Raw genomic sequence first — 13,300 nt, 5'->3', positions numbered from 1 at the left:
CCACCCCCTCTGAAACACTGTCCTCCTAATGCTCGCTACCTTTCCTGCCCACCCAAATGACGAGATCAATTGTTCCACCCCCATAAAAAACGTTTCAGCAAAAAGACCAGCAGGCGCCATGCCACAATAGGGAAAGACTGTCCCATCTCAGTAGGTCCGCCTTGACCCTACCCACCAGACTTGTGAAATTCAACTTACAGAGCCAGGCCCGGAGTCGGGCCCAGTCCCGAGCTATCTCACTCCCACTTACCTGAAGTGGGGAGTTGCCTCCCAAAATGGCAAACACCCAAACCAGCTCCCTCTCCCAGAAAAGACACCACAAAACACTCACACTTTCCCAGATACAGCTTATAACCTGAAAATGCCCCGAATCTCTGAGTAGTCCCATTATATCTCCCACCGAAAAACCCCAGTTAGAGATGTACAACAACAAATCATTGGTATATGGTGACACCTTATGCTCCACAGCCCCCTCACTATCCCCTTCCATTTACCCGAACACCTCAACATTATGGCCAAGGGCTGTATCGCCAGCGCAAACATTGGGGGACATGGGGCACCCCTATGTTGTTCTCCTATGTGACTAAAAATACCCCAAACTCATCTCATTTGTGCGCACACTCAGCTTCAGCTCCCTATGTAAGGTTATCCCACGCCACAAACTTAGGCCCAATCCCAAACCTCTCCAACACCACATACAAATAATTCCACTCCACACAACCAAATGCCTTCTCCACACCCAGCGCCAGCACCACCTCCGACTCCCTTCCTTCTGCCGGAGAAAGCACCATATTTTACAGACACCGCACGTTCAATGACAACTGCCTGTCCTTTACGAACTCCGACTGATCCTCCATAATCACCTGCGGGAGGCACTCCTCCAACCTAAGCACCGACACCTTCGCCAAAATCTTGACTTCCACATTCAGCAGAGATATCAGCCTATACTCCGCACTCCACTGGGTCCTTCTTTTTTAACAGCAATGAAATGGATGCTTGGCCCATTGCCTCTGGCAGTATCCCCTTAACCACAGCACCTTCGAACACCTTCACCAACAGCAGCACCAGCCTCATCAGAAATGTTTTATAAAACCCCACCGGGAACCCACCCGGTCTGGCGCCTTACCCGTCTGCATCTTCCCTATCGGCACCCAAACCTCTTCCATCCCCACTGGCTCTTCCAGCCCTGCCCTCTCCTACTCTAGGACACTCCAACCGCCCCAAAAAATACCTCATGTCCGACTCATCCTCCGGAGGCTCCGACCTTTGCAACATTTTAGAAAACTCCTCAAATGCCTTATTCACCTGCTCTGGCAGCACTACCTCTCCCCTGTCCCATCCCGAACCCAAACAATCTCTCTCGCAGCCGCCTGCCGGTGGAGCTGGCCCAGCAGCAAGCGACTGGCCTTCTCGTACTCGTACACAGCCCCCTTCGCCACCTTAACTACCAAACCGCTTTCCCTGTGGACAGAAGGTCAAACAATGCCTACAATTTCTTTCTCCAGATCCACCGCATCCCTTCCAAACACTTCCAAAATAGCCACTGCTGCTCCTCTCTTGCCCCCCTACCCACCTGAGCCTTAAACAAGATGATTGTGCCCCTTACCACCGCCTAGGAAAGGCTGAGGGACTTGAGGCTGTTTTCGTTAGAGAGAAGAAGGTTAAGAGGTGACTTAATTGAGGCATACAAGATGATCAGAGGATTGGATAGGGTGGACAGTGAGAGCCTTTTTCCTCGGATGGTGATGTCTAGCACGAGGAGACACACCTTTAAATTGAGGGGAGATAGATATAGGACAGATGTCAGAGGTAGGTTCTTTACTCAGAGAGTAGTAAGGGCGTGGAATGCCCTGCCTGCAACAGTAGTGGACTCGCCAACACTAAGGGCTTTCAAATGGTCATTGGATAGACATATGGACAATAAGGGAATAGTGTGGATGGGCTTTAGAGTGGTTTCACAGGTCGGCGCAACATCGAGGGCCGAAGGGCCTGTACTGCGCTGTAATGTTCTATGTTCTATGTTCAACGCCTCCCACACCACTGATGGCGAAACATCCCTGTTCCTATTAAGCCCCAACAACCACCAACAACTCCACATCGAACCTCCACACAGGCCTCTGTGCCAGTCTCTTCTCCAGGACAACATCCACTGAAGCATGGTCCGAGATAACATTCGCGAGTATTCCGCTTTCCTCACCCCCGACAACAACGCCTTCAAAAGGGCAGATTTTAAGGAGTGGTTTAAAGGAGAAAGGAGAGAGAGAGTGACAGAGAGGCGCAAGGAGTGATTCCAGAGCCTTGAACCTCAACCACTGAAGGCACAGTTGCCACCTGTGAAGTTAAAATCAGAAAGCTGAATTAGAGCAGTGTAGCAATCGGGCAGGAGCTGGAAGAGGTTACAGAGGGACTGGTGGCATCATGGAGAGTTCTGAATGTTTGTTTTAAAGCAGTCAGCTGTGTTTTATTTATTTTTTTAAAATAATTTTTATTAAAGGTTTTCATAAAATATCAATAACAAAATGAGAATGAAAAGAACCCAACAGGGTTAAGTACAAAACACAATCTAAAAAAGCAACCCCCCAAACCCCTCCCCCCCGTACCTAAATAATAAATTAACATTAACACCCCGACTTAAGACAACAGGTGTATACACCCCCTCAGACCCTCCAGTGTAAATAACATAAACAAAAATAAAGTAAACCCCCCACCCCCCGAGCTGCTGCTGCCATTGACCAATGTCTATCGTTCTGCCAGAAAGTCTAAGACCGGTTGCCACCGCCTAAAGAACCCTTGTACCAACCCTCTCAAGGCGAATTTCACCCTCTCCAATTTAATGAACCCCGCCATCTCGCTGATCCAGGATTCCACGCTTGGGGGCCTCGTATCTTTCCACTGAAGGAGAATCCTTCGCCGGGCTACCAGGGACGCAAAGGCCAGAATTCCGGCCTCTTTCTCCTCCTGCACTCCCGGCTCCTCTGCCACCCCAAATATTGCGAGCCCCCAGCCCGGTTTGACCCTGGATCCGAACACCCTCGACACCGTCCTCGCTACGCCCTTCCAAAATTCCTCCAGCGCTGGGCATGCCCAGAACATATGGGTGTAATTTGCTGGGCTCCCTGAGCACCTAACACACCTGTCCTCACCCCCAAAGAACCTGCTCATCCTTGTCCCGGTCATGTGTGCCCTGTGCAGCACCTTAAACTGTATGAGGCTGAGCCTCGCGCACGAAGAGGAAGAGTTCACCCTCCCTAGGGCATCTGCCCACGTCCCCTCTTCGATCTCCTCTCCCAACTCCTCCTCCCACTTACCTTTCAACTCCACCACCGAGGCCTCCTCCTCCTCCTGCATCACCTGGTAAGTTTCCGAGATCATCCCCTCTCCAACCCACGCCCCCGAGAGCACCCTGTCCTGTACTGTGTGTGGCAGTAGCCGTGGGAATGCCACCACCTGCCGCCTGGCAAACGCCCTTACCTGTAAGTACCTGAAGGTGTTCCCCGGGGGGAGCCCGTACTTCTTCTCCAGCTCACCCAAGCTCGCGAACTTCCCGTCCACAAACAGGTCCCCCTACTTTCGTATCCCTGCCCTGTGCCACCCCGAAAACCCTCCACCTGTTCTTCCTGGGGCGAACCGGTGGTTCCCCCATAATGGGGTCCACGCCGAGGCCCTAACTACCCCCCTATGCCGCCTCCACTGCACCCAAATTTTGAGGGCCGCCACCACCACCGGGCTCGTGGTATACCTCCTTGGAGGGAGCGGCAGCGGCGCCGTTGCCAGCGCCCCCAGACTCGTACCCACACAGGACGCCGTTTCCAGCCTCTTCCATGCAGCCCCCTCCCCCTCCATCATCCACTTACGCACCATTGTCGCATTGGCGGCCCAGTAGTACCCACAGAGGTTGGGCAGCGCCAGCCCCCCCTATCTCTACTCCACTCCAGGAACACCCTTCTCACCCTCGGAGTCCCTCACGCCCACACAAACCCCATTATACTCCTGTTAACCCGTCTGAAAAAAGCCTTCGGGATAAACACGGGGAGGCACTGGAACAGGAACAAAAACCTTGGGAGCACCGTCATTTTGATTGACTGCACCCTACCCGCCAGGAACAGCGGCAACGCGTCCCACCTCTTGAACTCCTCCTCCATTTGCTCCACCAGCCTTGTAAAGTTAAGCCTATGCAGGGCCCCCCAGCTCCTGGCCACCTGGACCCCCAAATATCTGAAGCTCCTCTCCGCCCTTTTTAGTGGGAGCTCGCCAATCCCCCTCTCCTGGTCCCCTAGCTGAACTACGAACAGCTCGCTCTTCCCCATATTGAGCTTGTACCCCGAAAAGTCCCCAAATTCCCTAAGGATCCTCATTACCTCCGGCATTCCTCCCACCGGGTCCGCCACATACAGCAGCAGGTCGTCCGCATAAAGTGACACCCTATGCTCCTCCCCACCCCGCACCAATCCCCTCCAGTTCTTTGACTCTCTCAGTGCCATAGCCAGGGGTTCAATCGCCAGTGCGAAGAGCAGGGGGGATAGGGGACACCCCTGTCTCGTCCCTCGGTGCAACCGAAAGTACTCGGACCTCCTCCTATTTGTGGCCACACTCGCCATCGGGACCTCATACAACAGCCTAACCCACCTGACAAACCCCTCCCCAAACCCGAACCTCTTCAGCACCTCCCACAGGTGTCAGCTGTGTATTAGTGAGACTATGAACTATGATACTCATGTTTCCACACAGAAAGGAACTAGAAAGGAGAGGCTTAAAATGGAGACAAGACGGAGGAAAGAGAAATTAGAGGTCAGTAAATTAGTTTTGGGAATGAGAATCAGGGGCAGGAACTGGTTTTGGTGGATCAATATAATGTGCCATTTGGCTGGGCTTAGAATTATGAGATAAAGCATGTTACTTACCTCAACCTATTTCAAAATTGCAGAATTTCAGTCACCAACTGTAGAAATCTACTGAACTAGTATTCTTTATTTCTAAGCATGAGCTCATTAGAAGAGTTTTCACTTACTGTAAACAGTTACCACTTTGTTTGCAGTTTTCCCTGTTTTGCACTTCACATAACATGGTACAGAGATATCCCATGCCTTGACACTTGGGAAATAGTCAGCTTTCCATTTATCACCACGAGTTTGGATAGGATTTATCCCTGGTTTATACTCCACCATAATTAATGGCTCAGATAATGCACATGTTGTACTGCAGTTTGTGCTCAGTGAGTCTCCAAATTCCAGAGCTGGGGGGCTTGTATCAATGAAAACCTCAAAGCCAGCCACGTTTGCTGCCAAAAAAAAAACCCAAAGTAAATGCAGGGACATAGAAGCCATTCAATGTCGGACGTATTCCGAATAACTTGTAGAGGCAAAACAAAAAGACAAGCCTCTTTTCAAAGTAGAACATATTGACCAGGATTTTACCATCAAAGTAATTATGAGGCTCTCAGAACTTTATTAAGTTAACTGTAATAAGTTAGTCAGACAGCAACCCTCAGAGTGCACACAAATGCAGTTCAATGCAGAAATCAGGAAGCTACTGTCCAAATTGCCCTACCCTTCAGGCATTCAAATACATGAAGATTGTAAAGTTGAGGTACTAACCCACTAGGGATTGTCCATTCCAGTGAATTTCTAGCAGTCTTAATTTATGCAAAAGCACTTCTCTTGTGTTGAAAATGGGCTTTTACAAGTTTGGAGTTTCATTAAGATTTTAATTGGTTTTTAAAACTAAAATGTGTATTTTCTTTTATTTTTTCTCACACTTTTATCTTAATCCCATTTTTCATTTCCTTGCTTTGAGTTCTACACATGATTTAGCATTAAAATAAATATACTTGTATCTCCTGATTCAGAAATATTGGCTGAAATATTTGGTGCAGGCTGGAGTCCCACCACAGGAGCCAAAGTTGAAGCCAATTATCCCATCTCGACCCCACCCCCCGCCCCCCTCAGGACAGCAGGACCCTTGGGTTGCATTTTTAACAGACTGTTGTCACCCTCAATGCTGTGCCTCAAAGACATATCTGATTCTCTGGAGAACTGGGGTCTGGCAGGCTGGTCTGGCTACTGGCACAGGGTGCTGAGGAGGAGGCCGCAGGTAGGAGAGACGCCAAGGGCAATGGTGGTGAGGCTGCATCAGTTCATGGACAAAGAAAAGATCTTGAGGTGGGTGAGGCAGACCAAGAGGTGCTCCTGGGAGGGAAGAGAGCTGTGGATTTACCAAGACCTGGGTGCAGAGCTGGCCAAGCAGAGGGCTGGGTACAATCGGATAAAGACCGCCCTCTACAAGAATGGGGTGATGTTCGGGGAGTTGTACCCTGCCAGTTTGTGGGTGATGCATCAAAAAGAAGCCTTTGCTGTTTGTAGTAAATATAAATGATTTGGGGGGAAATGTAACTGGTCTGATTAGTAAGTTTACGGACTACATAAAGGTTGGTGGAATTGCGGATAGCGATGAGGACTGTCAGAGGCTACAGCAGGATATAGTTTGCTTGGAGATGTGGGCGGAGAGATGGCAGATGGAGTTTAATCCGAACAAATGTGAGGTAATGCATTTTGGAAGATCTAATACAGGTGGGAAATATACAGTAAAGGCAGAACCCTTAAGAGTGTTGACAGGCAGGGGGACCTGGGTGTACAGGTCCAAAGGTCACTGAAAGTTAGCGGGAGTGAAGTAGGCGATTGTCAGGAGGAAGGTGTGGAGGAAGGGGGAATAGGTTTGTTCCTTGTCTGGGTGTGTTGGGGGGGAGGAGTGCTGACATGGGTGTGGTTGGTTTGGCACAGTTGGGAAGGGAGAGGTGGCAGCAGACATCTGGGGGTGGGCCAAAGAACAGACATGGCTGATCGGCAGTCCCCAGAACAGGCTGGAATGTGAGGGGGCTGAATAGGCCGGTTAAACAGCCACGTGTTTTCACACACTTGGGAGTTTGAAGGCGCACTTTGTGTTTTTACAGGAGACGCAGCTGAAGCTGGGGGATCAGACAAGGTTGAGGAACGGATGGATGGGGCAGGTGTTCCACTCGGAGTTAGACATGACATCAAGAGGGGTTAATAAGATAGTGGTGTTTTGAGGTGGGGAGCATTGTGGCGGATCCGGGCGGGGTAGGGATGTGGTGGTCAGTGGGAAGCTGGAGGGGATGCTGGAGGTCCTGGTGAATATTTATACCCCGAATTGGGACGAGGTGGACTTTATGAGGTGGGTGTTAGGGAAGATCCCGGACTTGGACATGCATTGGCTAATCATGGGGGCCGATTTCAATATGGTCCTAGATCCGAGGTTGGATCAGTCGAGTCCTAAGCCGTCGAAGCTCTCGGCGGTGGTTAGGGAGTTCGAGGGGTTCATGGATCGCGTGGGGGGGGGGTTGGACTCATGGAGGTTTGGGAGGCCGAGGGCAAAGGAGTTGTCATGCTTTTCACTTGTACACTGAGTAAACAGGGAATGGCGACCGGGACCGGCTTTTAAATAGGGAATGCCGACCGTGACCGGCTTTTAAACAGGGAATGCCGACCGTGACCAGCTTTTAAACAGGGAATGCCGACCGGGACCGGCTTTTAAACAGGGAATGCCGACCGGGACCGGCTTTTAAATAGGGAATGCCGACCGGGACCGGCTTTTAAACAGGGAATGCCGACCGGGACCGGCTTTTAAATAGGGAATGCCGACCGGGACCGGCTTTTAAACAGGGAATGCCGACAGTGACCGGCTTTTAAATAGGGAATGGCGACCGGGACCGGCTTTTAAACAGGGAATGCCGACCGGGACCGGCTTTTAAACAGGGAATGCCGACAGTGACCGGCTTTTAAATAGGGAATGCCGACCGGGACCGGCTTTTAAACAGGGAATGCCGACAGTGACCGGCTTTTAAATAGGGAATGCCGACCGGGACCGGCTTTTAAATAGGGAATGCCGACCGGGACCGGCTTTTAAATAGGGAATGCCGACCGGGACCGGCTTTTAAATAGGGAATGGCGACCGGGACCGGCTTTTAAATAGGGAATGGCGACCGGGACCGGCTTTTAAACAGGGAATGCCGACCGGGACCGGCTTTTAAACAGGGAATGCCGACAGTGACCGGCTTTTAAATAGGGAATGCCGACCGGGACCGGCTTTTAAACAGGGAATGCCGACAGTGACCGGCTTTTAAACAGGGAATGCCGACCGTGACCGGCTTTTAAACAGGGAATGCCGACCGGGACCGGCTTTTAAATGAAATGATGCAGTCTTCTGGGCAGATGCGGTGGTAGGGACCAGGTCACGTGCCCGGCATGTACATTGACAGCATGCACCCTGTACATCCGTGCTTTTGGCACAAAATCAGGGAGGAGAGATTCCTCCAATTTCTAGCTGTGAGCAAGCAAGGCAACAGGATGTGAAGAACTGAAAATAGATTGTTTTAACCAAAGAAACTGAAATTGGAAATAAAGCAGAACAAAGATGATTCCTTGAGGTATGGCTTTGTTAATTGTGCCAATGCAAATCTGGATACAAAGCCCGTGGATTGGATTCTCCGCCGACGGGATGCTCCATTTTGCTGGCGTCCCAGGGGTTTCCTGATGGTGTGGGGCTGTCCCACAATGGAAAACTCCATTGACCAGCCGGATTAACGGAGCATCCCGCCGGCGGGGTAAACGGAAATGTGGCGGGGCGGAGAATCCAGCCCCATGTGTGTTCTATGCAGGGAAATACTGACAAATTAGTTTAAAATCGTCAAAACTTCAAAGGCATTTGAAGACAAAGCTTGGCGAGTTTGAGGGCAAACCTCTTAATTATTTTCAAAGGATGCAGGGAGAACTTAAAAAGCAGCTGAAGTCCTCAGCAGAAATGTAACATTGAATTAGAAAGCAAGTGAGATCGTGAGGACCAAGTAGGCTCACCTGTTGCATTAAAGGCAAGCGAAAATGGTGTGTCGTGTAGGTCGGCCGTGGTGGGTCGCGATGGTCGGTCAGGGTGGGTCGCGATGGTCGGTCAGGGTGGGTCGCGAAGGTTGGTCGGTGTGGTTCGTGAAGGTCGGTCGGTGTGATTCGTGAAGGTTGGTCGGTGTGGTTCGTGAAGGTCGGTCGGTGCGATTCGTGAAGTTCGGCAGGATGGGTCGCGAAGGTCGGTCAGGGTGGGTCGCGATGGTCGGTCAGGGTGGGTCGTGAAGGTCGGTCGGTGTGGTTCGTGAAGGTTGATCGGTGTGGTTCGTGAAGGTCGGTCGGTGTGATTCGTGAAGTTCGGCGGGATGGGTCGCGAAGGTTGGCCGAATGGGTCGCAAAGGTCGGCCGGATGGGTCGTGAAGGTCGACCAGGGTGGGTCGCGAAGGTCGGCCGGTGTGGGTCGCGATGGTCGGTCAGGGTGGGTCGCGATGGTCGGTTAGGGTGGGTCGCAAAGGTCGGCCAGCTTGGTTCGCGAAGGTCAGCCGGTGTGGGTCGCGAAGGTCGGCCGGTGTGGGTCGCGAAGGTCGGCCGGTGTGGGTCGCGATGGTCGGTCAGGGTGGGTCGCGATGGTCGGTTAGGGTGGGTCGCAAAGGTCGGCCAGCGTGGTTCGCGAAGGTCGGCCGGTGTGGGTCGCGAAGGTCGGCCGGTGTGGGTCGCGAAGGTCGGCCGGTGTGGGTCGCGATGGTCGGTTAGGGTGGGTCGCGATGGTCGGTTAGGGTGGGTCGCAAAGGTCGGCCAGCGTGGTTCGCGAAGGTCGGCCGGTGTGGGTCGCGAAGGTCGGCCGGTGTGGGTCGCGAAGGTCGGCCGGTGTGGGTCGCGATGGTCGGTCAGGGTGGGTCGCGATGGTCGGTTAGGGTGGGTCGCAAAGGTCGGCCAGCGTGGTTCGCGAAGGTCGGCCGGTGTGGGTCGCGAAGGTCGGCCGGTGTGGGTCGCGATGGTCGGTCAGGGTGGGTCGCAAAGGTCGGCCAGCGTGGTTCGTGAAGGTCGGTCGGTGTGGTTCGTGAAGGTCGGTCGGTGTGGTTCGTGAAGGTCGGTCGGTGTGGTTCGTGCAGGTCGGTCGGTGTGGTTCGTGAAGTTCGGCGGGATGGGTCGCGAAAGTTGGCCGGGTGGGTCGCAAAGGTCGGCCGGGTGGGTCGCAAAGGTCGGCCGGATGGGTCGTGAAGGTCGGCCGGATGGGTCGTGAAGGTTGGCCGGTTGGTAAAAGTGAGTCCCAGGAAAAAAAGTTTGGAAAGCACCATGCAATTCACACTTGCATTAGGTAAGTATGTCCCACCTAAAGAGGATAAATTAAGGATTAGAAGATGAATAGCGCCAGAGCTCGTGGATTGGCTGCTATTCCCGTGCCTGCATCACGTGGTCCCCTGAATTAACATTTTTTATAGCTTTCCCAACACTGAGGCTGAATTGACTGTCTTGTGGTTGCTGGGTTTACCACAGTGTCTTTTCAATAAGAGTGTAAACATTTCCATTCTCCAGAGGAGTAACTAGGGTTTTCAGGGGGTTCAATGGGCTGAACGGTCTCACTCTACCCCAAAAACTCACTTATTGGTGGATGTCTCCGTTATGATTAAAAATTCACCTTTGTTTTTTTTAATTCACACTTCAGTTTTAGCTAAATCCCACATGAATGCAACAGTCAGTCATTTTGCTGTCTGTAAGTTTTTAATTTAAAGTGAAAATTCGGTGTTTTGTTTGACTTACTGGTTTGCAGTCTGAGAGAATATTTGAACCAAATTAACTGCATATCCGACCTCATTACATCGCTGTTGCTGGACGCTTGGAAATTCCCAGGGCTGACATTGCGAAAGGGGAAATTCAGAGCCACATTTGTGTGTGTGTGGCTTTCTCTGAGGTCAGTGGCGAAAGACGTTCAGAAAATCCGGGCAAAGACACACTGCACAGAGCCAGTAAAACCCAAAGGCCACTCAATGTCCCTGAGCGCCTGGAGTGCTGGACACTAACTGTGGACACATATCCCGCGGGCACAGTTACTCTCTCAGCCCCTGGGTAATAAACCTGGCAATCTTCCAGCGTGCTGCTGCTGGACAGCGAGTGGCATTAGCCCCCCAATAGGAGACTGATGGTGCCCACGGGGGGGGTCCACCACTCTCTGACCACCCATTGCAGCTTCCTCTCTGCAGCAAGGCGCTGCCTGTCGACCATTCGGCCCACCGAATCTGGACAGGCTCTCAGAAAGAAAAAGCAAGACAGACTCTGGACAATAAGCTTTTAGTGCACCGTTTACTGAAATGGGTCCTCGCTGCCCCCGCTAACAGTGTACACGGGCAATGCAAATCTAATGTCTCTCTATATCTCGTTTACGAACACAATCCACGAATTGTCTCTGGTGCCAGGGTTGCAAACGGTGTCTCTGCTCCAGCGTTACTATTTCTCAATGAAATCTCTCACTCCTCGGACTAACTTTCATTCGTTCCGGTTAACGTGAGCAGAGGCTTCAGTTACAATCACCACAAAACCCACAATAAACATTGGCGAAGGGGGAGTTAACGCGATACACGTTCATCACAAGGCCACATAGGTGTAAATCGGAGCAACATTTCAAGCTAAAAATCAAACCTGAGCTTCAACAAATCATTCTCTTGGCTTCTTTAACAGCGTGCCAGAAACATGCCCAACAATATTTTTGTTCCAGATGTTAATGGACAAGTAATTACATGTCAGGAAACTTAATTGCAAAACAAAAACACAATGCAGTTACAAATGGAAATATCGAACGGCAAACGTTGCCAACACGACAAACGTTGCCCAGGAAATAATACCAAGATATATTTTACCCACTTGTGATACTAAAAACCAAGGCGAAGAAGTCAACATAACCATTAGCTGAAGTGATCCTGAAGCCCATGGCTTTGAGACTGGACACGGTGCTGTGGGGAAGGGGTGCAGTCTGTCTTCAGACTGAATGAGAAGAACCTGGGTCCTTTCCCGGAAACGCTGGGAACCGTGCCCAGATTCCCAGTCACAATTCCCCTTGGATAGACAGCCAAACTGCAATCGAACGGGGCAGATTACAATATCGCCAGCGAACGTTTCACAGGCCGACTGATGGTTCAAAAAATAAATGCAACTCAGAAATAAAAGCTTTCAGTCCCTGTGCGGAGCAGCAAAGTTCTGGTTGTTTTCATTCAAATTGAGAACATGGCTGTGGTTACCCGCTAATTCCTGAGAACTCATTGAGGTTCCCTACTCATTCCTTCTTCCACATTGAACTTCCCTCCTCATTCCCTCTTCCTCATTGAGGTTACTTCCTCATTCTGAGTTACTAACTGAAGTTCCCTCCTCATTCTGAGTTACACACTGAGGTTACCTCCTCATTCTGAGTTACTCATTGAGGTTACCTCCTCATTCTGAGTTACACACTGAGGTTACCTCCTCATTCTGAGTTACTCATTGAGGTTACCTCCTCATTCTGAGTTACTCACTGAGGTTACCTCCTCATTCTGAGTTACTCATTGAGGTTACCTCCTCATTCCCTCTTCCTCATTGAGGTTACTTCCTCATTCTGAGTTACTCACTGAGGTTACCTCCTCATTCTGAGTTACACACTGAGGTTACCTCCTCATTCTGAGTTACTCATTGAGGTTACCTCCTCATTCTGAGTTACTCACTGAGGTTACCTCCTCATTCTGAGTTACTCATTGAGGTTACCTCCTCATTCCCTCTTCCTCATTGAGGTTACTTCCTCATTCTGAGTTACTCACTGAGGTTACCTCCTCATTCTGAGTTACACACTGAGGTTACCTCCTCATTCTGAGTTACTCATTGAGGTTACCTCCTCATTCTGAGTTACTCACTGAGGTTACCTCCTCATTCTGAGTTACTCACTGATGTTACCTCCTCATTCTGAGTTACTCACTGAGGTTACCTCCTCATTCTGAGTTACTCATTGAGGTTACCTCCTCATTCTGAGTTACTCACTGATGTTACCTCCCTATTCTGAGTTACTCACTGAGGTTACCTCCTCATTCTGAGTTACTCATTGAGGGTACCTCCCCATTCTGAGTTACGCACTGAGGGTACCTCCTCATTCTGAGTTACTCACTGAGGTTACCTCCTCATTCTGAGTTACTCACTGAGGTTACCTCCTCATTCTGAGTTCCTCATTGAGGTTACCTCCTCATTCTGAGTTACTCACTGAGGTTACCTCCTCATTCTGAGTTACTAACAGAGGTTACCTCCTCATTCTGAGTTACTCATTGAGGTTACCTCCTCATTCTGAGTTACTCACTGAGGTTACCTCCTCATTCTGAGTTACTCACTGAGGTTACTTCCTCAATCGAAGTTACTCACTGAGGTTACCTCCTCATTCTGAGTTACTCACTGAGGTTACCTCCCAATTCTTTGTTACTCATTGAGGTTACCTCCCTATT

At 50.7% G+C, this 13,300-nt stretch overlaps 1 protein-coding gene across 1 annotated transcript in view; it reads right to left on the bottom strand.

Annotated features, from left to right (window-relative positions):
• The window catches only part of LOC140403216 (uncharacterized), a 220,242-nt gene extending 208,281 nt beyond the window's left edge, over positions 1 to 11,961 (bottom strand). Inside the window, exons 1-2 of the mRNA XM_072490975.1 lie at positions 11,709 to 11,961; positions 5,009 to 5,278 (exon numbers count right to left, since the gene is read on the bottom strand). Coding sequence (XP_072347076.1) covers positions 5,009 to 5,278; positions 11,709 to 11,775 — 337 coding nt within the window. The 5' untranslated portion in view covers positions 11,776 to 11,961. The remainder of the gene's footprint in view (positions 1 to 5,008; positions 5,279 to 11,708) is intronic.
• Between the last annotated feature and the right edge of the window lie 1,339 nt (positions 11,962 to 13,300).

The sequence above is a fragment of the Scyliorhinus torazame genome, chromosome 27 (assembly GCF_047496885.1).
Source record: "Scyliorhinus torazame isolate Kashiwa2021f chromosome 27, sScyTor2.1, whole genome shotgun sequence".
NCBI classification, from domain to species: Eukaryota; Metazoa; Chordata; class Chondrichthyes; order Carcharhiniformes; family Scyliorhinidae; genus Scyliorhinus; species Scyliorhinus torazame.
This window is presented reverse-complemented; position numbering and strand designations above follow the sequence as displayed.